The sequence below is a fragment of the Xiphophorus hellerii genome, chromosome 4, assembly GCF_003331165.1.
Source record: "Xiphophorus hellerii strain 12219 chromosome 4, Xiphophorus_hellerii-4.1, whole genome shotgun sequence".
Classification (NCBI taxonomy): domain Eukaryota; kingdom Metazoa; phylum Chordata; class Actinopteri; order Cyprinodontiformes; family Poeciliidae; genus Xiphophorus; species Xiphophorus hellerii.
Genome location: NC_045675.1, coordinates 17,378,670 through 17,403,871, shown reverse-complemented (window position 1 = coordinate 17,403,871; position 25,202 = coordinate 17,378,670). Strand labels below are relative to the sequence as shown.

Sequence of the window (25,202 nt, the reverse complement as noted above, 5' to 3'; positions counted from 1 at the left end):
ATATGTTTAGTCAGTTGTTTGGAACCTCACTGCAATGCTGAAGAAAATATGGAAAGACCTATTTGAGGAAATGGCAACTATTATTGCCAATATTCAGCCATAGTCTTGAATTCGAAGGCTTTCTTTATTTCTAGGACTGCAATATATTAGAAAAATGTATAAAGATGGTTCTATTTCAGAAATGTTTGCTGACTATTTTGATTATGATTAATCCATATTTTTTTTACTCTTTTCATCGCAATCAATAAACAATGTCCCCACCATATCTTGTGAGCTTTTAAGCAATGTGCGTCAGGTGTCAGCATTAAGGGGCTGTTAGAGTTCCTGGGCAAATGTGCCATGTACATATCCACAGCATGAATGCATGACATCTGAAATATAATATCTTGCCAAATATTTAATTATTGCACACACTAATATCACAATGATCTTTGTGGTTTGATTGTGTACTGTTGCTCATGAAAAAATAAGGTTGTTTTGCAAAATCTACAAAACATGTGCAGCTGACTTAAACCAAGGCTGTAATAAACGTGTTGTTTGGTCATCACAATGTGATGCGTGTCCTCAGGTATGGCAGTCTTGAAACAGGGTTTGACCTCACTATATGCTTTCAGCAGCATTGTCCAAGGTGGGGGCGGCTGCAGGGAAAGAATCTGCCCTTGAGTGATTTTACCTTCTTTTTTTCTTTTCTTTTTCACAGTAAATGACAGGGGCTCTCTCATTAAGGCTTTTACAAGAAAATATTTCAAAACCTTTAGAAATGCATACCACCTTTGGCATAAATTAGTAATTAATCTTGCAGTTTCACATCACCTACGTCTCAGCATCCTGTGTTGTCGTTTCTTTTATCTGAGTCGTCCTTTGCTTCCTCGGCTGAGTGGTAAGACTGGAATAAACTGCAGTGTTGGTCCATCTGAATTTCCCCAGTATCCTGCCATTGTCTGAATTCAGTCAACCACAGTGGCTTAACGAAGAGTCCTGCACAAATTCTGCACAAATCTACTGGCAATCGGGGCTAAATCTACATATTTACTGTAAACATTCTCTGTTTTCAGTAGTGAAATTAAATTGTAAATGAAGGAATCTGGCCTTATTTCTTGTCCCAACCTTTTTTTGTTGTCTGTTGAGGATAGTTATCCTTGAACTTTCTTCTTACTCTCCAAGTCTTATTGTTAAAATGTTTTTTGTTTTAATACATGAGAAGCTATTGAAGGTCATCTTAGCTCTTGACATCAACAGAGTCACTTTAACCTTGTCCCCAGTTGCTCAGGAATAGTTGGAATAAAAATCAAAGGTTACATTTGCTTTAATGCCCCCACACACAAATCTTACCTTAGCACAAATAGTGACTACAAACAGTAAACTAAAAAGAACTTGGATGAAAAATGTTAATCTGTAAAACAGAAATCAAGTTGGTAGCAAATCCATTTTTTTCTAATTATTCTCATAACATTGAGCCATAATAATATATAATATCAGTGTTTTTTGCTCCAAGTGGCTATGTCTCTAGCCACTACTTCTTGTTTTATAGTTGAGGAAGTGAGAAGATTCTGATGAGTCTATGAAGACTTCGCCAACAGGAATGATGATGATTGTGTCTCCATCTCAACAAGCTGCAGCTTGCTTGAGGATGAGCAATACTGTGACTCTACAGAATTTTCTCTTCATGTTTCTGCTTGACTCTACTACCAGTTGTTTATATTGACTTAAATCATGAATTAGCTAGCATATAGGACCTTTTCAGGGCAGTGAGCGTGCAGTTTGTGAAGGTGTCTGTGTGAACTGGATTGAACAGTATTTGAAAGGAGAAATGAAAACTTATTTTTCTCAAATTAGTTTTGGTCCAACAAAAGTTTGCTAAGGCTTTTTGGGATCTTCTTTCTCAGATCTCTGAAATTTTCTTTTAGAAATTAGCAGACTTTCCAAATCCTTAATTAAACTGAACAATAAATCATCTTAAAGGGGCAGTATTATGTATTTTTCAGGCATTAAGTGCCTTTTTTTGCACAATTAGGCATCTATGTTACCTTCAACTGTTATAAAAATAGCATATAAATCAAATATAACTTTAAAGAAATTTGACTTTGTAATTTGACCTCTGTCTCTAAAAACTCTTGCTCTTTCTGAAACTCCACCTTCCATAAGTCATCACAACATCGCTCCTCTATTAAATCTTTACCAATGTTTTTCTCAGCTCACATATGACCTCATATAATGAGCTTCAGATGCACAGTTCCACCAGGTGTTTGCTAATTGCTGCCAGCTAGTCTGAAGGAGCTGATTTGGGGAGTTGCGGGGGAGGGCTGATCTGCAATGTAGAAGCTTGGAAACTGCAGCTCCTGGGAGAAGTTGTGCTTCGAAGGCAGCACTTAGTCCACCCTGGCGTGGCAAAATGGTTGCCACAGGAGCTTAAAGGATTTCTCAAACATGCATGAAAGAATAAAGGCAACACTTCAAGTATTTTTTTGATGAAGGAATAACATTATAACATGATGCAAAGCTCAAAAAAGTCTTTTTTAAATAATACTGCACTTTCAGGTAATTAAAGATTAAACTCAATGAGGTCTGTAGAACAATTTTCCACAGCTACTTAAAACTCCAAGTTTTAAAAAAATATCTCAGGAAACAAGCAGGGAAACATAAGACAGTATGAGGTGTGTTTTAATGTAAGAGCTTTGTGAGGCTTGGTCAGACCTGTGGGTTGTTTTTATTTAAAGCGGTGATTGTTTTGAAATGACATCTCAGTTTACAAAAAATAGTGGCATTAGGTTTCTGGTTCTGCATTCTTATTCACAACTGGCCTATTGTGAATTTCTGATTGCCTGGAGACTCCAACACACCTTCCTAGTGGGTGTGTTGATCTGGTGCCAGGTGACCCTCTTTTGGTCAGTTTCAGTTTATTCTTATCAATAAATTCAACAACTTCCTTTTGGGATCAGTCCATGGATTTTCCAGAAGAGGATTACTACAACACCACAGCCTATTTCCAAATATTCATTGAATTTGTAAGTGGACTGTTCATCGTGTGCTGCTGCCCTCTTCAAAAGAACTTTGGCAGGAGTCTGAAAGTATTTGCCACCTGGATCACATTGTGTAGGTCATTGTCATGATTCCAAAATTACTCTTGCCTTTCAGAGTGTGAACATGGAAACTTGTGTGTGTCCTGCTGGCACAGTGAGGCGACAGCAGGTGCTTTGGAGTCCTGTACCTTTTGGAGTCAGGCCTATTTTGATTGGCCTAATTCTTGGCAGGGTCAATAATTGGACATTCTCTTGTGGTCCTTGTTGTTTGTGTAGGTGTGGTAGTGCATATTGACCTGGGGGCTTCTGCACTTTGTGCTCATTCTGCAACAATGTTTTCTAGCGGTATGCATCAAACTGACATCTTCATGGATTCAATTCTTCATCATGGACTTTTTGCATTGCCAGTGATTAATGTTGACACCATTAAAATTCTATACTGCTGAGGAAGCTAGTTAATTAGGTTGACATTTTAAGCCTCAAGCTTAAGAAACAAACTATAACATGCTAATTATTAAACTCAGTGGCTGATGGTAGGAGAGTCTTATTAACTTTACACCTGTGTTAGTTGCTAGCCCTCGTATTTACTGTACATGCTTAAAACTAGTACTAATGTTCCTGTCATACTGAGATTAGGAACCGTTTCCAAAAATGAAAATATGTAATTTGACAGATGTATTTGGCATACGCTTAGGCCACAGGTGTCAAACTCCAGTCCTGGAGGGCCGCAGTCCTGCAACTTTTAGATGTGCCTCTGTTGCACCACACCTGAATAGAATAATTAGGTCATTAGCAAGGCTGGGAGAACTGATCTACACAAGGAGGAGGTAATTAAACCATTTCATTCCAGTGTTTTGTACCTGTGGCACATCTAAAAACTGCAGGACAGCGGCCCTTGAGGCCTGGAGTTTGACACCCCTGGCTTAGGCTGTCTTTAGTCACAGACTGTTATAATAGAATGAAACAGAGCATTGTTGGTCATGAACTTTCTTATTGGTGCACAAAACATAATTGTTAGAAATGGAAAAGAACTAACAAGAAGAAAAATATTTGTCAAATGAAATGAAAATCAGTTTAATGTTGCACAGGAATGTTAGGGTGGCCAAACAATATAATAAAAGTTTTCCCTCCAACAAAGAAATTACTCTAATTGAAAGTGTGTCATGTAATGCCAGCTCATGAAAACAGGATTGATTTTTGAATGAGCCGCTGATGTGGTTAACCTAACTACTGGGTGATGTTACATGACCAGTGAATGTTTGCGTGCAGTGTTGCTGAAGACCTTTCCTGTTGCTTCAGCACGGCTTTCCTGTGAGTCTGACAGAAATGCTTGTATTGGCACACCAATTCCAGTGTACTGTAAAATGATTGTGTGAGGTTGTCTGATTTAGACTAAACCACATTGGCCTGGTTTTATTTAAAGTGTTGTGTAGATCTATGATACACTCCAGAATTTGAGGGTAAACATGGCAAATTTTGGTAAATCCACGTGTGGGAGCCTGCTTGGGTGCTGTAAATACTTTGAATTCTTTTTACTAGCTTGGACACAACTGGTTTATCTTTTGATTCCACTTCTAAGAGATGGGTTACAAAGTGTCGTGCTCCTCTATAATTTAACTTTTACCTCAAATTAGTCTCCACCAAACAGTTTGGAATACCACTGACCCAGCTACACAGTTGTATAGAGAATAACTTCAGCAAATAGCCTTATTTGTGTGCAGAATGGGGCTACAGTTTCAGTTCGGTGTGAAACCTGCGATAGTGCTGGGTGTTTGTTGAAAGCAAGTCATGTAAACTAATGCCTGGTGGTTGTTCATTGTCGCCTCAGGATTAGCTGCCCTGAAACAGCTACATGCCAAACTTCAAGCACAAACGACTTTGCCCGTTCTAAAGCCTCTCTGACCTTAACCTTTTCAAATGACAGCTGGAAGACTTTATTATTAGGCTGTAAAAGTGTCGAAGAATATTTCTTTAGAAAATGTCAGTCACTTACTGCATTCCAATTAATTATGATGAATGATAGGGTTCTCTTTTCTTTTTGTACTAAAGCCCTTATAATGCTTTAATTCTTGACTAACACTTACTTACTTATAAAATATTTGGTATGTTTTTAGTATTTTTTTTTTACAAGTTCAACAAAATGCCCTGAACAGGTAGGTAGTCTTATTTTTTTCTTAACTGAAACAACTGGGAGTGTGGAAAAGAACAATGGATGGTTTCAGATGGTTGTTGTTGTTGTTCTGATGGCATTTGCTTTGGTTCTGTTGGGTCAAATAAGCTGTACTTTGTACAAATTCTGCATAAAACTGCTCTGTTTCGCATATTTCCCATTTTAGCCATCAAAAGAAAAAAATAAGTCAAGTTTATTTGTGTAGCACATTTCAGCAACAAGGCAGTTAGTTCAAAGTGCTTTACATAATGAAAACATCACAATATTAAAATATATTAAGCAAATATTTTGAGTAAAACAGTAATCTTACTTTAAAATAATACATTAAAATCCTAAACTGATTGAAGCATGTAATATGACAAAACCATCACACATAAAAATTAAACACGTCTGTTAGGTTAGAAGTAATAGACTATTAGGCTGCAGCTTCATGCTTGTATCTGCTACACATGCAAACTCACACCTGAACTTCCTCTCTTCTTGCAGTACTGTCTGTATTTGTAACAATAGAAATGGGTGTGCAGACCTATCTCCGCATACTCTAAATTTTGATGGTTGGGACATTATCCTGCGGTCTGTTTTCTTCAGTGTAAAGTATCATGGGAGGCATGCATTGGATATTATCAATAACATGTCTTTAAAAAAATGTGTATGTTTATGTCAGAGGTGTGAAACCCATTTTCATTTTGAGTCACATCAAGGTCATGGATGCCCACAAAGGTACCTATAAACAAACTGTTAAAATATTATAGCTTCGTCTGCATTTAAAGTGTACTTCTGAAAAAAATAATAATAATAATTTTTTTTATCACAGAGGTGTTATTTGGCCCTATATAAACAAAAACCCATTTGATTTTACTGTTAAAATAGTATTTAAGCACATAGCTGTTATCTTAAAGTTCTTTATGTGGCCATCTAGCTTCTTGAGGGCCACAAAAATTGCTATGATGGACCAGATTTGGCCCAGGGGGCTTTAGTTTGATGCATGTGGTATGTGTGTTCATTATCGCCTGAAAATAACTGTCAAACATTTATTCTGCATATAGTAAAGTTTGTTGTAAGTCTCTTAGTTTGCAGAGAAGTTTATTGCTGAAAAGAGCTGTGTCTAATGTTCAAAGCTCTTCCATAAGTTAAAGGCAGTCATGCCCATGCTCCTTTAAACACTGATCACAAACTATCCTCAATATTATTTTTTTCAAGCTCATTGATTTTACTTTAAACCAGATGCAATCAAATACATGTGCTTCTGCGACTACTAATTACGTCAACATGAATGCAGACATATTGTGACCTCTGTATCAATCAATCAATTAATGAAACTTATTTGTATAGCATATTTCATCAACAAGGCAGTTCAAAGAGCTTTACATCATAAAAATACAAAAATAAAAAGTCATTAAAAAAATTATCGCCTGGTTTCTCAGTCAACAACTGAGACTTTAGAACTGAGGTGATGTGCTCATCTTCCTAGTTTTAGTGAGAACGCCAGCAGCAGAGTTCTGAATCAGCTGTGGCTCTCTGATTATAGTGCAACAATGATGTGACTTTTTTCGTGACTGTTGTGCAGGATGATATAAAGTAGATAACGTAAGCCTAGTCATTCAACATTCTTGAGCCAATCTGTCTGATTTGGTCAGTTATTATTGGTGTTGCATCAGTAGCATTGGAGCCAAGAAATGCATCACTTATTATGACAAAAGACTCATGTTGCTGGCTTTTATCTGTATACATTTCGTTTTGCATGCTCCTGGTTTGTTTTCAGTCTTCAACCACTACATGTCTTGGCTTTCACACACAAACATCTGCAGCCATCTTTGCATAAACATCACTTGCAAGGGCTGTCAAGTTTGTTAAGGTAATTTAGCCCAACATTCAGTATGTTTACTTAGCTTTGGGTTTTTTTTATCCATACTTTTTATATTACTGTATCTTGTTACAACATTTACTTTCACTGATGTTATAAATGTACTCAGATCAGTTAGACTGTCAACTGCAGCTTTTGTGAAAATATGCTACCTCAGCATCTTTGTTAGCCAACAGTCACAGTCTTGGCATATTTGTCAGTTGTTGTTCTAACTGTTGTCTCCATTCATATTATGGGCCTGGCATTTGATTTGAAATTGCGAAAGCAAACCTGATGAAGGAGATGTGTAATTCTTTTGCTGTGCATATTTGTCATGTTCCATGGAACCTTTAGTTATAGGGGTCAACTATGAAATCTACTGCAACTTAAAATTTATAAGCACGCTATCTGAAATTGAAAGGCTTGAAATGTCCAGTTTATGTGTATAGGACAGTTCAGCAAAAAGGCAGCTCAAAGTGCTTTACACCATAAAAACATAATAAAGCAACCAATGATGAAACGAGCAATAAACATACATTTTGTCGCATGCCGTCATCAAAATCGTCAAGCAAATGTACATTATGTTGATCAATGTTCCACTAACTACTAATAAAAGGCAACTCTAAACAGGTGGGTTATTACAGATTATTATTAACCTATTAATACATTTGAAATGCTGTTTAAAAATACCATTTAAATAAAACTTATTAGATCACACAATGACACACAGAAAAATCAAGCCCAACTTTCTTTTGTTGAAGGCTATTTTGACGGATCGCCTCATTGCAAACAGGCTTATTTTAAGCTGTTCATCAAATATAATTGGATTAAAACTAATTTTATGCCTTAATAATTTATTCATGTTGGACCTGAGATGCCATAAATCAAAAAGTTTCTAAAAGGTTTTACTTTATGCATGTGTTAACTAAACAAGAATTCCATGTAAGGTTCTAATTTTAACTTTGAAATTTGTTGGCAAAGTTTTCTAGAGATAATTGAGACTGCATAACTCTAATGTGGAAATGCGCCACGTTTTTAATGCCCAGGTCATTATTCAAGCATGGATGGTGCTGTTTTATCTCTATTCAGTTTCATTGTGTTAACTCGCAAGAGACAAAGAGGCTCAAAAGACATGTCGCCTGATCTGCGTTACTATGGAGTCTCAGGCAGCCCTTGTGTAGGCTTGGCTGTAAACATTTCATGGTTGTTGTACATGGTTTGCTGCAGGTGCCAGCCCCCTCTGCTGCTTTTTCCCCTCAGAGCTCGGAATAATCTCCAAATGCACCAACTAGGTGAGCTTAAGCTTGCCCTCCTAATCACGTCCTCTTAAGCGGTGTTTCTGCTAAGTTCAGACAGTCCACCTTGTGTAACAGTGCAGCCCACGGAGACTTTCTGTGGCTAGGTTATACTACTGTTTTGTTTCTGCCTGACAGGATTCCACATGACAATGCCGCTAACCTGTTGAGCAAGATGCAGAGCAGAAAAGGGTCTGCTGCACAATAAACAAGACAAGGAGAGAGGTGGGTGGAGTAGAAGAGGGGTGCACAGAAAAGAGTTAAATCACTCACTCAGCCAAAAAATAAGGGTGCCACGCCCCAGGTGCCAGGGCTAGTAAGAGCAAGCAGCTGGAATGTGAGGGGGAAATGAATGGGGAGTTTAAGTCCTGCCATTCACATGGTGAGTGCCTTCTTATTTTCACCTTTAGCCTCTATGACAATGTAAACATTAGTGGAGATGGTGAGGGTATAAATAGTAAACCTAAATCCCATGAAGCAGAATTTCTACCATGGAGTCTAGATTGAAACCAGTAGTGATTTGTCTTTAAAGTATGACTGTGAGGAAACTTAATTAGTTCAGGTAAGCTATTTAAGTCAGGTTATCTTAATGGTATTAGCAGGCCAGGTCATAGCTAACCACATGCTATCTGGTTTAGTAATGTGTTGTGATGATTTTCACTGATGGAAGGAAACTTAAAGTTGTTTTTCTGTGGTCAGACTCCAAAACGCAACTAGTTTTAGACTAAAATCAAAACAGCAAGGGGTGGTGTGTTTGAGTTAATATCGTTGACTTCCAGCTTACTGACTGTTGTTTTCTTTATTTTTTTTTATTTGCTCCTCTGTGAAAGGGGCTGTGTCTGTCACATGTAAATAAAAACTTGCGCTCTGTCTGCTCAGGAGGACACAAACATGCTGCAAAATGAGAGTTTCTGTTTTTTTCTGCCTCCAAAAGCGTCGCAGGAGCTGTGGAAACACTTTGAACAGTCCAGCCAGTGATTCGAGACCACTGCTCCTGAGAAGAGAGTGCATATTTTCTGTCTGTGCGGTCGGCAATCTGTTTACTGGAAGGGCTTTTTCAACTCTGAGCACATGTTGCTGCATGTGCAGTCTCTCAGAGAGCCACAAGACGACTACAATTTAAACTGTGAATTCAGAGGTTGAGAGAGCTTTTGTGGGCGTGACGGGGTGTTTTCTTGTTTGTTTTTATTTGTTTTTGTGTGTGTGGGCGTGTGCTGTCCATGCATATGCAAGATATTTGTTTTGAGAACACTGCAAACAACCAGCACATTGAAATCCTCTGTGTAAGCGTGGTCCAGAATGTGTCCAGTTTAATCTCCGTTTATGGGAATGAGGTCTCTCTGCTCCTGTAAAAGCAAGGTTTTCGCGACCAGAGGCGTGGGCAGGTTTCAGTAGGTTCCAGGTTTGTCTATTGTACGCAGCGAGCAGTAACAATAGGAGGGTTAAGTATCTGATATACGCACCGAACCCTGGGACTCAGCTGCAAATAATTAAAGCTGGCAGTTGGCAAAGAAGAAAGTCAGGCAACTGTATTGACTGCTCTAAGTTCATACCATAATATTTCGATGATGAATCAGTCTGCTAGTAAAAATGTTGTCATGCTGTTGACCTAAGCCTCCCCCTCCTCTTCCTCATAACCTCGAGGCAGAAACAGTGAAAGGAGAGAAATGGTTTTGTGTGGCCTCGTTGTCGGTTTTGTAATGAGATCTTCTTTTTATTTGCTATGTCACAACTTTCGATCTGACCTCTTCATGACTTGTTTTGTTCCACATCATTTCAGAGAAGAAATTACCAGTGCTGTAACAAGACATTCACATATGTAGGATGAGGGGCTAGGTACATACAGTATGCACCTTGCAACTTTTAAAAATTTAAATTAGAGATGCTTCAATTCTAAAATTAATTTAAAGATTTTCAGGTGCTGATACTTTCCATTTGAAAACGTTTCTACTTAAATGTCCCCCCCCCCTTCTGTTGTATAGCCACAGGCTGTATTAATATTGGCAAGATTGGTAATGATACATTTAAAGAACCCAGAATTATCTATTTTGGACATACAGTACAGACCAAAAGTTTGGACACAACTGTGTGTCCAAACTTTTGGTCTGTACTGTATATTAAAAGTATAAAATACTGCTGTTAAATCTATATTTAGCAGCAAATATCAGTTTCCTATTTTAGCTAAACAAAGCCAAGAAAATATTATTTTAAAGGTTTAAATTGACGCTTAGCACTGTTAGCATCACTAGTTGCAACAGTGTTATCATGTGATTGTCTTGTAATTATAGTAACATGAAACAAAATAGTAGAGAACATAATTATTTTGATAATTATTAACAAGATTCATAAACACAGCAGTTCCTTATATTAAATGCAATCATAAGAAATTAGCATAAATATTACAATGTACACAGCCACTGGGGCAATATGTGTTCCGCTTAAGTGACTTAAAATGGATGTTACTTAAAGTCTACATGTTTGAAACTGAAAGAAAAAAGAAAAATCCCAGGGTGTGTATGTGTAGTCAGAAGAAAAAGGAGTTAACCAGCCCTTTTTAGCCTGTCGTCTCTGAGGCTTCGCACCTTAAGGCAATGTCAGTCTGCAGATCTATGACACACCCATCTTTAACATTCACTGTTGGTGGTTTGTTGCTGTGGAGGCAATGCAGATATCAGGCTTTGACATGCATGAAGACTGACTGTAGTGTTGGTAATGTAGATGTCATGCTTTGACATGCAACAGGAACGGGTTTAAGACAAGGCAATATTTCTAGTTCTTCTCTATTAGCTTTGAGGCCCTTTTTGGGAAATGTATTTGTCACAGTGAAGCATAATATAAAAAATAATTAATACAATTTTTAATGTTTTTTATTTCGCTATATTTTAAACCTATTTTCTTTCAACCTACATAGCATTCTACTTAATGCTTTGTAAATGATCGACTTATTGTGTATTATTGTGCATGCATGCATAGTTCTGCAGAGTCTGAAAATGATGCAAAGGTGGAAACCTGTTTGACATCTGAAGCGGAATGACAGCCATTATGGCCACTATTTCCCTGTTGTTTTATCAGATGAATTGCCAACCGGGTCATGCGTATGCTCCTGCAATTGCATATTTGTGCGAATGCACAATTGCATCATTGTTGTTGTATCATTATTTCTGATAACCTCGTCTTAAAAAAAATTAATTTACAACCCTGATGTCTCGTGTTGTCTTCCTGGTTTTCTGTTAGCCTCCAGGCTGACTCACTGGGTTCTCTATCCTTCACTTACCAACACAAAAAAGTCCTGTTAGTAAGTCACCTTTTTATTCCTTTTATTGGTCCCCCTACTTTCACAACAGAGTCAGTGTATGACCTTCTTGCCAGTGAGCTGAAGTTGCCTCCCTCCACTCAGCAGAGTCCAGAAGTCATGAGTCAAAAGAGCGACGGAGAGGCAGGCCCTCTCCCTTCAGCTCCTCTAGCATCAGGTAGGATCCTGCTTCTCGCTTCCTTATTTCTCCTCTCCAAGCAGGACTGATCTTGCCCCACCTCCCAAAAAAAAAGAAAAGAAAAAAAAACACTACTCATGTAGCAGTCTGTACCTGTAGGCGAACACAAACACCTGCATGCAAGAGGAAAGCCTGTCAAACAGCCAGCCTGCTGCTCTTTGATTTTTCACATGTGAGAAAAAAAACAAGGCTGGAGAAGAAAGTTAATGTTTCTGGAATTAGGTTAGCTGAACATGCTTGCTTCCCTGTACCTGCTTGTTGGGATATCATTTTGTTGCTGTATCCTGCTGCACCAACAGATCTAATCTGCAGCATGTTCAGCACATAGACCATAATTATCATCTTTATTATTAAAGCGTCAAAGATGAAATTAGGGCATGACTGAATGCTATGATAAAGTTAGAGAAGCTGGGAAAGATGCTTTTGCCTACAAGTTTTTGTTAAAGTGACTTTGGCAGAAATGGAGCTGTTGTCTCACAGAAGTAAATCTTATTAGCTGGTAAATTTAAAAGTCCAGAAACAAGACTCTGTGGTTAATTAGCCTTTCCACTGGCTAACACGACAACAAAAGGCTCCAATTTAATTAAATAATCATAATCATGTTTGTGGTCTCGGTGGGTGGAGAAAGGACAGAGACCTTGTTTCTGTGCGTTCTTAGGTTGATGGATATGTGAAGATTAACAGAAATGAGAACAGTCAACTTCAAAGCATAAATCAAAATTCACCAAAATCAGAAAATCATGCAATCTGTGGACATTTTGAGTTTGAGATTTTTTTTTTCTTATGCTGTGGTGTTTTGATATTCTCTGGAAAGTTAGAACTTGTCAGGCCATGGGTAAATACTCTGAAGCAAATTGTAAACAATAAATTGCAACCACAGAATTTTAAGACCATTTGTCATCAAATGTTTGTCTTTGTCATTAAAACTTCTGGCATGCTATAAATCCCACCTTTCCTTTACCTCTTTCTGCTGGCAGTGCATGAAGACGAAACAAACATATTTTTTGCTAAATATATTATTTGCTCCCATTTTTATGTACAGCAGTTATTTAATGACTCTCTTAGTATTTGTTAGACATTTTAAGGTCTCATTTGTACATTATTAATAGCTTTCAAACTTGGTCAGACTGACACTGCCTCCTTATGTTTGGACTTTTTCCCCTCTCCAATTTTGTGTTATGCAAACTTGTGAAACACCAGAAAATCCAGATTTTTGGCAGCAGCTTAACCCCTCTGTGCTCCAGTCATTATCTAAAATTGCAACCTTTGTCAGCATGTTGGAGCAACTTTGTTTTGGGTCCCAGTGGGGAGGGGGAAATGGTGTTGCATCATACTGTTTAATTTTTTTTTTTTTTTTGCTTTTCATTTGAATCAATCTTTACTGTTTAGCTTTTATTGCTCATTTGCTGTCTCACTTTTATATTCCAGGAAGTTCCCTCTGAAGCAGGGAGTGTCTGCATATAAAATGGTCTGCAGTTCTCTGCTTCGTAGGTCAGAAGCTTGTTTTGTTTTGTCTCTGTGGCTTCACCAAACAAAAAGAAAAAAGAGAGAGAAAAAAAAATGTTTGTCGCCAAAAAAGAAGTCCTAATAAGTAACATGCCACATATTGTTTGAGCCATGGTTGTTAAGCTTGATGAAAACACAATTAAGGTGCATACTTCTCTTATTTCATTTGCTTCTTCTGAGCATCACATAGCGCTCTCAACAAAATTTACACATACTGCACAATCAGCACCATAGTGAGAAGGGGGAGTGTTTTATTGAAAAAAGGCATAAAAAAGCGTTAAAAAAATGTCAATTTTACTTCTTACATGGGACTGGTACCCTACATTAGTTCAGCCTGTATTTACTGTCTAATTATTTACACCATAGATGCCTTGTCCTCTTCTCTGACCACGGAAGGGCCTCGCAGTGCTTTTTCCACCTCTTCCAGCACCGCCATGCATTCCAGCACTTCATCCAGTGACCAGAACGCAGCTCACAGCAGAAATGTCGACTCAGAGGACAGCAGGAGTAGCCGAGTGGTACCGGAGATCGTCGGAGTCGTGGGTGGTAGTGGAAAAAGCAGCAACGGTGACCCTGCCGGAGGACGTGGTGCAGCCTCTCAGGATGGCCAGCCACACCATCAGCTGACTCCGTCCAAGCGCCGCACCATCCTCAACATCTCCCCGCCGCCGCAAGACCTGTTTGACGACAGCCACATGTCCTGCCAGGATGCACCGGCACCCTTGGACTCGGAGCAGAGTAACAGCATATGGATGGAGGATTCCATATCCAACTTCAGCATCATGAGTACTTCTTCTTACAACGACAACACAGAGGTGCCACGAAAGGCCCGCAAGCGTACACCTCGACAGAAACCAGGACCTAAGGCGGTGCGCGCAGTGGATGCCAGCATGGATGTCTTCGATGCAGACAGCGCGAAAGCCCCACACTTTGTTCTGTCTCAGCTCGGCCCTGAGAGCAAGACATCAACTAAAACAAGGTTAGTAGTTAGTTCGGAATCACACAACTTAACCTATGTTGTAATGAAAATATCCACACTTGCTCTTCTAGATCTCATGAGACTAGATGAGTTAAAAATTAGGTGCATAATCATATGCCTTTCCATGTTTTCAATTGGGGATTTTGTGGGCAGTCCATTTATTATTCGTGAACTCCAAAAATCTTTTATGACAGAGTTGAAAGAAAGCCCTACAAAGTCTACTACAAGTACACAGTATACATGTAAAAGAAGGCGCTCTGGTCAAATGAGAGTAATTTTTTGCTACAGGCAGAATTAAAGGTTTTTTGAAAAACTACACCCTGAACACACCATCCCCCATAATGAAGCACCGACATTGAATAGGATTCTGGTTGATGGGATGATTAATGGAGATCAGTACAGTGCAATACTTACAGAAAACAAGCTGAGGAAGACTTCAGTTTTGGGGTGAAGCTACAATGGCACAGTTTAGGTCATGGTGACCTAAAAACTGTGAGAATAAACCCAGAGATAAAACAAGTTACAATTCATGCCACAACTTAAAAATTTATGCTACAGATGCTCCTTTCAATCGAAGTGATTTGGAAGAAGGGGTCATAGTTTCACTCTTTACATGTCTCTACAAATGGTTAAATTAGGTGGATCTCAAAGGGATTAGATAGAAGTTTATATTACATTCTTCAGATTTACATTTTATATAAAAAATGAATTCCCCCACTTCCTTGGTATTCTTCATTGTGTATTGGTCTGTCACTGAAGATCTTGGCAAAATGCATTGAACTATTGTAACATGACAAAATATGAAAAAGTTTAAGAGTTATGACTACTTTTGCGTGACACAGTACATGCTTAAATAATAGACCTTACCACAGGGGCCGCTTTTCATTGGCTGATGCCCATTCTACGTAGGAGCGCGGCTACAACGTGCGTGGCCGTCTCACAAACACACGCTTCCCGTTAGCTAAGTACAGCATAATGGCAGACCTGATACAACTTCTACACCTTGAAACCTGTCTGCTACACAGTCTTACGTTAGCTAAACAGATCAATATGCAATGTCTACTGTATCTGACATACACTAAAGATTTTATTTTAGCAGAAAAGGCTTTGGACTAAACTGTTACTCGTGTTAGCCATGCTAGCACCAAGTACAGCTAGTCAATCAACCATCGCTGTGTTCAGGGAAGCGCTGATTAATAATCGAGAAATAAATATCAAGCCTGGAAACTTGATATAGTAACTGACTGAATGTTATGTTTTTAACGTAATCTTTGCTCGTCTTTTGGGGTGCAGGCGGTTGCCACGGTAACAGGTGTGCTTAAACTACAGAGAGAGAGAGAGTAAAAAGGTAGGAGTGGTTTTGAGTTGATCACCTGTTCGGGTTATTTTACCTTTGTTTACTTTTGCTGTGGCGCATTACAGCCGCTGTAGTTTCTAAACGTTGGACTAATAACCTCGTTCATTTGTGAGTATACGTCATTCACAACAAACATCAAATAGAACAAATATATTTCATAAAATTTTAACAAACAAATGGCTTCTACCGCGATAATTATGTGAAATTAAATTAATTATAATCCAACTTCAGAAGATTTGCCTTTACCTTTACAGAGTTCTTTGGTTCCTCCTATCAGTCTGTAGCTTCTCATATTGACGTCATCAAACCAAATTTCAGATTTACAATAACTGACTGACACCTGCTGGCCTCAGGTTTTAACCAGTTTGTGACTGAGAAACCAGTAACCTCCTCCCAGTGGCAGAGTCTCACTGAGGAAGAAACTGCATTAGGTTTTCTATCACTTTAATATTTCTGCTATAACTGATGTATATTCGCATATAAAATAAGTCAATAGAGTTTAATTTACAATTTTTATGTCTTCGTGTCATGAGGTAGATCTCAGCCGATGGTGAGAGAAAAAGTAGATCTTGGTCTCAAAAAGCGAAAGCATTTTGCTGTGACGTGCACAATGTTGGAGACATCGCGTGGCTCATCCAAAAAAGATGACATGAACTTGTTAGTTCCTCTGTCCATTGTAGTAGCTGATATATTTTGAAAATCCGGTAGAAATGATGCACTAATCGAGTCATGTTTACACATAGAAACAAGGCACCGCAAGGCTTTGTTTGTGAGACTTGCTGTCACGTGGAATTTTCTAGGTCGGTTGTGGGCGGAGCTTGGTAAGGTCCATGACTCATATGTCATTCAGCATATGTTATTCTGCAAATAAAGTCAAGTGTTTCTTTTATTTAACTGACTTTATGAGGGGTTTTTTTAATGTAATGAACTGTGATGACAGGTATAATCAGGAAATGACACACTGACACTCACCAACAGATGGAAATCTGTAACAAACTTCTCTGGCACCTCATTTCCCACAACAGTTTGACTGAAGGAGAGCGGTTAGATCAGAAAGAAGGGAGGGGCAGGACACTGAAGTACAAACAATGGTGAATCACAGAGCCTCTCTCAAAGACCTAGGATAAGCAGAGCAGATTAAATAAACAGATAACTCTGAACATTTCAAGAGCTGAGGTTAGAATATGCTTGGCTGATGGAGGGCCTCTTAAATCTACATTGCTCAGAGCACCATGGCAACTTCAGAGCATTTCCACTGTTGTGGGAGGGAGACTACAACCACTGACTGATATCTGTATGTCTTTATATGTACATAGATATTTGATTTTAAGATGAGTCGTTTCATATCTTGACTTTTGTATGTTTTTAACAGTGTTGGAGATGCCTGGTAGGTTACATGTACAACAGTAGAGAAGAAATAAAATTTTAGAGCAAAAGTGTAAATGTTCCTGTCAAACTGTTATTCTGTTGTAGCTCTGATGATTCTCAGACGACTAATCAGAAAGGAGGGACCCTTACAATGCAGTTCCCATCGAAGTGTGAGGGAAAGGAACTTAAAATCCTCGTCCAGCCAGAGACTCAGCATCGGGCCCGCTACCTGACCGAAGGAAGCAGAGGTTCTGTGAAGGACCGCACTCAGCAAGGTTTTCCCACTGTAAAGGTACCTGTACCGATAATATCAGTGTGTCTGTAATAATATTTGTAATGTAGTTTGTGCTTCATCATGTATCAGTTACATTAGATTTGTTCAGTGTCATAAATAGGCGTCATTAGACACATTTGCATTTAAGATTACCGTGACAGTGTTTCTTTATATTCTCAGCATTCTCCGATTATCAAGTCACAGTAAAACTGCTGGTTCAGAATTAGGCCCCATTAACATAGTACTTCACACCTAGTGAAGTATGTGTGAAGTACTTACTTCACTAAGTGTGAAGTAAGTACTTCACACTTTTATGTGACGTACTTACCAAGACAATCGAAATAAAACCTTTTTTAAGTTGGAGGGAAAGTAAAGCTGTTTAAAATCCTGAAAGCCCGAAAAGAGGTAGGACTAATTAATGTTCTTACTCTTAATCATTTTAATTTGTCACCTTAGTATTCACGCCATTTCCTCAATAGATGTGAAAGCTGGATTAATCTGGTTGGTACTTTATTGTTCTGTAAAAGGTCAATCCAGTTTAAAAATAGACAATTACAAGCAGAAGATATACAAAAGAAACAGGCTTTTTATAGGCTGACATATATACTGTATGAAGCTTCTTTACAAGAGTAGGTAACTTTAGGGTCTCTTACTTTGCCTTGCAAAAGTCTCCATTCACCTTTGATCTGTTCTTTGTTTTATTATGTTAAAACTGTAAAGTTTATTGTATTTTATGAAGATTTTATATGAGACACAAAACCAAGGCGTCAACAACTCTAACTATTTGATAAGGGATAGAGATTGTGTGTTAAATCTCAGTATCAAGACCTAAATGCAAAACAGTCTGTAGTAGCACCTGAAAACTGATGTTAAGTGGCCCTATCATCCAATCTTGCTGAAGGACTGGAGAAAATATATCTGTGTTATTATTGTTGTTTTTTTTACCCAGAATACACAATCTAATCAAATACCTTTTTTGCCATTCACAGCTGGAAGGTGTGAGTGAGCCTGTGGTTCTTCAGGTGTTTGTTGGGAATGACGCCGGCCGCGTAAAGCCACATGGATTTTACCAAGCTTGCAGAGTTACTGGTCGCAACACCACTGCATGCAAAGAGGTTGATATTGATGGCACAACTGTGATTGAAGTGACCGTTGACCCAAGCACCAACATGACACTGGCGTATGTAGCAAATTAGCTATTAATTAGCAATGCATTTGTTTTGTGACAAATATTGTTCTAAAATCTGGTTGGGTTTTTTTTCACTATTTTATTACACCGGAAAGTTTCCTATTTGAAGCAATTGTTTTTATGTGTTCAGCTGTACCTTTGGGAGTCAATAAATCTATTCTATAACTGGTTTGTGAGCTATAAGGTGCATGAATACCTCATTCATTCCCATGCATTGTAGCGACATGCTGATGAATGAATTCTTTCAAAGAGCTGTTAGTTTATTAAATACTTTAATCCTGTTATTGAGATTGGAAGTTGAAGCAAGTCCAACCAAACCTAAATTTATACAATGTTTGTGCTTAGGGTCGACTGTGTTGGGATTTTAAAGCTCCGTAATGCTGACGTCGAGGCCCGTATCGGTGTGGCGGGGTCAAAGAAGAAGAGCACACGCGCTCGCTTGGTGTTTCGGGTCAACATCCCACGCTCAGACGGATCAGTGCTCACTCTGCAGACACCCTCATCTCCAATTCTCTGCAGTAAGTTGGTCTTCCTGTTTGCCTTTGTTAAAATACTTTTTATTTACAAGTTGAAAATGGGGTAATAGATCATTAGAAAAATGTGTAAATTACAGGCATACTATCAGATGGGTACATTACAAACAAATCAATTGAGCCATGAAAGAATCAAACTAGTTGAATTGGAGAAAAAGGATAGGTTGACCTAAAACCTACTTGGTTAATAATTACCATTGAGCCTGTTTAGGCCTTGTTTGTCAATTTTAATATAACCAGAGGTCAGTAGACGGTTCTCTTTTGGTGTTAGCATTCAGAGACAGTGCTTGTCTATCCCATTAGATTGAGTTGTTTAATAGATGCCTCCAAAGTGAGGGTGTGGTCCGTTTTCACAAACAGGAAAGACGGATCAGCTCATGTGTGAATTTGAGACAACTGCTTTGAGGGTAGCAGGGAAGAAAAAGAGGTACAGGACTAAACAATAGAAGTCTGGAAGTCTGTTGTTTATGGCAGAGCTTGCATGCAAACTAGGGAAATGTCTTTCCACAAAACACAAAAAAGTAATTTCCTCCGGTTTATGATTGCATGTTCATGTACATGTGTGTGTGCGCATGTTCATGGTTCACAGGAGTTAGATGTGTTGGAAGGTGGTTCTGCCAGCAATAAATAATCACGTGAAGCAAAAAAGAGAAAATAAAGATGGAAACAAGCAACTTTACTTGTTCCTAACTATGGATACCTTTTTTTTTCTGGTTTGTATTTTCTTCTGAGTAAATAAGAACATATTTGCAAGTTATAAGATCTAAGTATTCAGAAGATTATTAAAAGAATAAAATCTATTAGAATATTGAGCTTATTCAAAAGTTTGTGTTTCTCTTTTTCCTTTTTAATGTGATGGCAGATCAAATAGCTTGGTGGGTCTGGTTGCATTGTAGATTAGCTTTGTAGAGGGGGGGATGAAAGTTATGCTCAAGGGGAGCATAACTTGCATAACACACTTTGTTGAATTAATTTGATGATAAATAGTATCAAGTGGATGGATGGATGGATGGATGGATGGATGGAGAGAGAGAGAGAGAGAGAGAGATAGAATCTTGTTGAAAATCATACTGTTAATTTGTTCTTTATACCCAGAAAAACCTGAGAGACAGACTAATAAAATTTTACAAAAACATTTCATATACCGCTACTTTCAGACATTTATCTCTAAATAATAAAAAAAGAATCGTAAACTGTCTTTGAGCACCTTTGCATTTGACTGAAACCCCAAGAGTCTAAGGTTCAAATCCCCTGGTCGTTGAAGTCATTCCTTAATAGTTTTTAACTAGCATAAAACCTGGTGTTACACATTTCTGCTTCTTTTCCAAATAAAAATCTGGCAATAATTAATCAGAAATAACACAGATCTCCCTTCTGAAGAGGCGAAAATCGGCTTAGATAAATGAAATTTATTGGCACACCCTCCCCCACAGTCTTCTTTTTGCCGTGTTAGAGGTGAGAGGGCATTATTAGAAAAACGAAAAATCAATGAATCTCATCAGTGTTGTCTGTATTTTCCCTGTTTACAGCCCAGCCTGCAGGGCTGCCAGAGATACTGAAGAAGTCACTGCATACTGGTTCAGTAAGGGGCGGAGAGGAAGTTTTTATCATTGGCAAAAACTTTCTCAAAGACACTAAAGTCATCTTTCAAGAAAATGTTTCAGGTGAGAAAAAAACAACTTCATAGACTTTTTTTTGTCAAGTTTAATTCAGTTTTGATATGTAACACTCAGTGAAAACAAATTCTCTCTGTTCCAGATGAGAAGTCGTGGAAGTCAGAGGCAGAAATCGACATGGAGCTGTTCCACCAGGTGAAAAGTCCTTTTTGTTCTGTCGTTTTTCTGAATGATTAAAGGTAATTACAAGTGAAAAGATTGGATAGACAAGCTTCAACTCCAACATGTTTGGGCCTTTCAGATATAATCATCTTAAATAGCTTTTGGTTCAAAGGTGTCAGTAGTTTCATTGTGCTCTGACCTAATTACTCTCAGTCTCAGACACTCTGCTGAGTGTGTCTTAACCAGGATTAAACCTTTGCCCCTGAAAACGAAAGGATCAGTAATGCAGGAACTGACAAATCTGTAACATTTCTCCCTTTAACATTTATGCACATTTTGAAACTACAAAGCTGTGCATTTGAAGTGCCTTTGTAGCAGAATACAGAGCAAGCAAACAAAGTTCAAGATACATTCAAGAATGCAGCCGCAGAATAGAGAAAGAATAATTTTGTTTCTTTTTCGTTTCTCATTAACTGACTGTTTTGGCTTGAAGCTACTTTCAGATTCATTTCTTGTATAGATTAAGCTTACTGTACTTTCTGTGACTTACTGTACTTTGAGACTCAGTTGGCTCATTGAGCCAACTGAGTCAATGAGCCAATAATTTTAAAAAATAAAATTATTTTTTAATTTTATATCTTTAACTTCCCAGAATCACCTGATTGTGAAGGTTCCCCCATATCAGAACCTGGCCATCTCCTCTCCTGTTTGTGTGGGGATCTACGTGGTGACAAACGCTGGCAGGTCCCATGATGTTCAGCCATTCACCTACACTCCAGATCCAGGTTTGTTCAGCTAAAGAAACAAGAGACTGTATATTATTAAGCCTTCCCCCTCCCCCAAAGTAAAACCTACATAGGTTTTACAACTAGTATTAAATAATGTGTCTTGAGTTTATGTTCAGACCTGTGGCCATTTAACTTTGCAACTTTTTTATAACACTGCCAGCTCCTGCAGTATTACTGTATTAGTGTTACGCTAATACAGAACTAATATTTCTGTATAATTTTAATTTGCAATGGACTACAGAGATGGTGTTTATTTCTATTTGAATTTGATTGGAGTTCCTCATCTTTCATCAAATTCTTCAATTATGCATTCATATTATTACTGATACTGGTTTTTCTGTTCTGTTCATTTATTTATATTTTTATTTTTATTTTTTTTATTTCACTAAACTGTGTAACTAGCAACATATTATCCCTTTCTGGGATTAATAAAGTGTTGAGTCTTATTAAGGTGTTTCCTAATATTAGGCAACACTGCCACCTACAGTTTAGTGTTAGTAATGATTTTCAATAGGTGTAATGCTCCTCTCCTTTCTGAAAGGCAAATCCCTATGTAGCACTGACATTTATCTAGTGTTTTACTAATTTCAAGGTTCCTTCTTGTAGCACAATGAAATATCTGAATAATAAGTTTTTAATATAAACAACAAATCACTGTGAATCATGTTCTAATTAGCTACTGTCACTGTCTATTATCTTGTTTTATTTTAGACAATCTTGCAGTACAAAATGAAATTCCTGTAAAGAAAGAGATTCCCTCTCCAGTGAAGACCTGTTCTTATGAAGAGCAACTCAAAGGTTAGTAGTCCTTTTTATTAAAATTATAACCTTATCATCGTTGCTTTATGCCTGTCAAGGAGATATTTTAAAAAAGATTTTTAAGTTCAATACTTATTGAAGAGGGTTTTAATTGTCTCTTTTTCTTTATCTTGATTACAAAAAGCATCTAAATTAACATTTGGCATCCATCCTGTTACTCCTACAGCTGTAGATAGTGCCTTGATGCCTTCAATGTTGCCTTTAGTGAAGAGAGAAGATGTCACCCCAATGGAAGTGACAAACAACCTTCAGGCCTCTGGAGTATTTAAGGTGAATTACTGAGCCATGAACTGCTTTTGTATATTGAAGTTAATATATGCTCTGTTTGATTCACGTTTTTGGTGGCTTGGTTTAGTTTGCTTTGTACTTTACTGCACCGAACAGCTTATTTTTGTGAAAGATGTTTTAGAAATTAGATTCCGCATTTATAATAACACATGACTTAAAACCCCTAACTTGTGCTTTTGTCGCTTTGTGTTTCACCAGAACGGTGATCTTCGCTCACCCCAGCCGACCCAAGATGTAGCAACAGCACATCTAAATAAAAGCTTAGTTTTCAGCAATAGCTTACCTCAGCCTGCAGGCGATCCAGATGAAACCCAGGCTGCTGCTTTTACCAATGTCGATCCGTTAAGCACCATCCAAAAGCAGAATATTGCTCCCAGCAGCTCATTCCCTTTGCCTGCAGAGTCTCTTCTCCCACAAGGCTCCCAGCAGTTCCTTTTAGAGTCCAGAGATGGTCTGATGCGAGAGAGGTCCGGCAGCGCTTCTGGAGGAGTGGGCAGGCTGTGTGTTGAACCGGCACCCCCGCCGCCACAGCCGCAGCTGCAGCTCTACCCTCCAGATGAAGTGGCTCAGCTGGAGGAAGCTGTGAGACAACTTAAAGCTAAGGGATACTGTAACTTACCAATTCAGGCTGACAACTCGATAACCAAACAGCAGCAGCAACAAATCCAACACCAGCAACAGATCCAAAATCAGCAGATTCAGCAGCAACAGCAGCAACAAATTCAACAACAGCAACAGCACATCCAGCACCAGCAACAGATCCAAACTCAACAGATTCAGCAGCAACAACAGCAGCAAATCCAACAGCAGCAGCAACAGCAGCAGGTTTTGGAGAACTTGCAGCAACAACTGTTCCAGTCTCAGATCCAGATGCAGTGTGGCATGTTTCAGGATGCTGCCCAGGCCGAGAACGCAGACCTTCAAGGTTCCCCACCAGGAGTGGTGACCAACCAGACATCACTTTACCCATCGGATCAACAGCAGCAGCAGCAGAATCAGCAGCAGCAAGCTGCCCTATTTCAGCAGGCGAACGACCTTTGTTCCATGCAGACCGGCTTCCTCCAGCAGACTGCCACCCATCCCTCACCAACCATGTTCCACAATCCCAGTCCTCTGGCTGAGACGCAAGATCCACAGGCATCAATGTATCAGAAGGCTTCCCAGGAGCAAGTCCAGGCCGCGCTATTCCAGAGCACCATGACAGTGCTGCAGTCTCAGGAGCAACAGCAATCCCCCACTGGGCTTTTCCTTCCCCAAACACCCCTGTCCACCCAGCTTACAACCGGTGGTTCTCAGCAGCAGCAGCAACAACAACAGCAGCAGCAGCAACAGCAGCAGCTGGCCTTCCTTAATGCTCTACAATCCTCCTCTCCTGAACCGCAGTCAGTATTTCAGACCCAGGCCCAGATATCCCCCATGCAGCAGAGAAGCCCCATGGAGCAGCAGCAGTCGCCACAGCCTCCGCCGCTCACACAGCCACCCCAGCAGCCAGCCATGTTTCAGAGCATCTCCCCCCATTCCTCTCCAAACACTCTCTCTCCAGGCCAGCAGCAACAACAGCAGGCAGGCTTAATGTTCTGTAACAACAACCTGTCCACACAGCCACAGGCCCCTAACCTCATGTTTACCAGTCCAGGCCAAATGCCTCCTCTCACCACCAGCAGTCTAGTTTCCCAGGAGTCCCAAAGCCCGTCTCAGCTGTTTTCCCAAGACAATATGGTGGGTGTCAATCAGCAGAATCAGCCTGAGCCCATGGCCTTAGGGAATCCCACCAATTCACCACAGCAAGTCATGTTTCAGGAGCAACAGCCAATGCAGTTAGGCAGCACCCCCAACAACCAGCATGAGCAGCCAGTGAGTCTCTTCATCCCTCCATCCAACATGCCTCCCATGCAGGGGGGGATGGCTGTTCCCGAGCTCACTCAGTCAGCCATGTTTGCCTCCCAGAATGGCGTGGCAAACCTTCCGACCACCACCTCCTCTCCTGTCCAGCAGCCAGGAAGCTTGTTCCAGCACGCTGTGAGCGGGAGCATCAGTCAACCCAGTCAGCCTCAGCAGCCAGGCCTTTTCATCTTTGGGATGCAGAATGGTAAGGATGTTATAAACAAGGTGAACTCCTGTTAAAACCGATGAGTTAATAGAACAACAAGTGCCGGCAAGCTTGTCTTAATGTTTTTAAGTAAACAGAGGGAAGATAACAAACCACAGTCCTCATGTTTTGGCTCATTGTTCTGGATTAACTCTTCACAATTACATTTCTTTTGGTGGCAATGCATATTTTTCCAGTGTGGTATATTGACCTAAAATACATGTACATTGGCTTTATAAAGTATCCACACCATTTTATTTTCTTTTTAATTTCATAAGGTTAAAATCACAAACTTCAATGTTTTTTTAATTGGGATTTTATATGATAGACCAACACAAATAATCTAATGGATAATCTGTGGCAAGTCTTGAAGCATTCTGTTCACAGATGCGTTCCCTCAAATCTTTTGCAAAGA

General features: G+C 39.1%; 1 protein-coding gene across 6 annotated transcripts in view; it reads left to right on the top strand.

Moving 5' to 3' along the window:
• The window catches only part of nfat5b (nuclear factor of activated T cells 5b), a 38,889-nt gene that overhangs the window by 8,510 nt on the left and 5,177 nt on the right, over nucleotides 1–25,202 (top strand). Inside the window, exons 1-12 of one of the 6 annotated variants that reach the window (XM_032561322.1) lie at nucleotides 7,946–8,710; nucleotides 11,673–11,798; nucleotides 13,692–14,304; nucleotides 17,135–17,321; nucleotides 18,293–18,483; nucleotides 18,838–19,010; nucleotides 20,555–20,689; nucleotides 20,784–20,836; nucleotides 21,456–21,588; nucleotides 22,303–22,389; nucleotides 22,577–22,680; nucleotides 22,897–24,787. In XM_032561322.1, the coding sequence (XP_032417213.1) occupies nucleotides 8,677–8,710; nucleotides 11,673–11,798; nucleotides 13,692–14,304; nucleotides 17,135–17,321; nucleotides 18,293–18,483; nucleotides 18,838–19,010; nucleotides 20,555–20,689; nucleotides 20,784–20,836; nucleotides 21,456–21,588; nucleotides 22,303–22,389; nucleotides 22,577–22,680; nucleotides 22,897–24,787 (3,727 nt within the window). In that variant the 5' untranslated portion in view covers nucleotides 7,946–8,676. The other 5 variants (XM_032561327.1, XM_032561321.1, XM_032561325.1 and 2 more) reach the window with 5 other exon arrangements.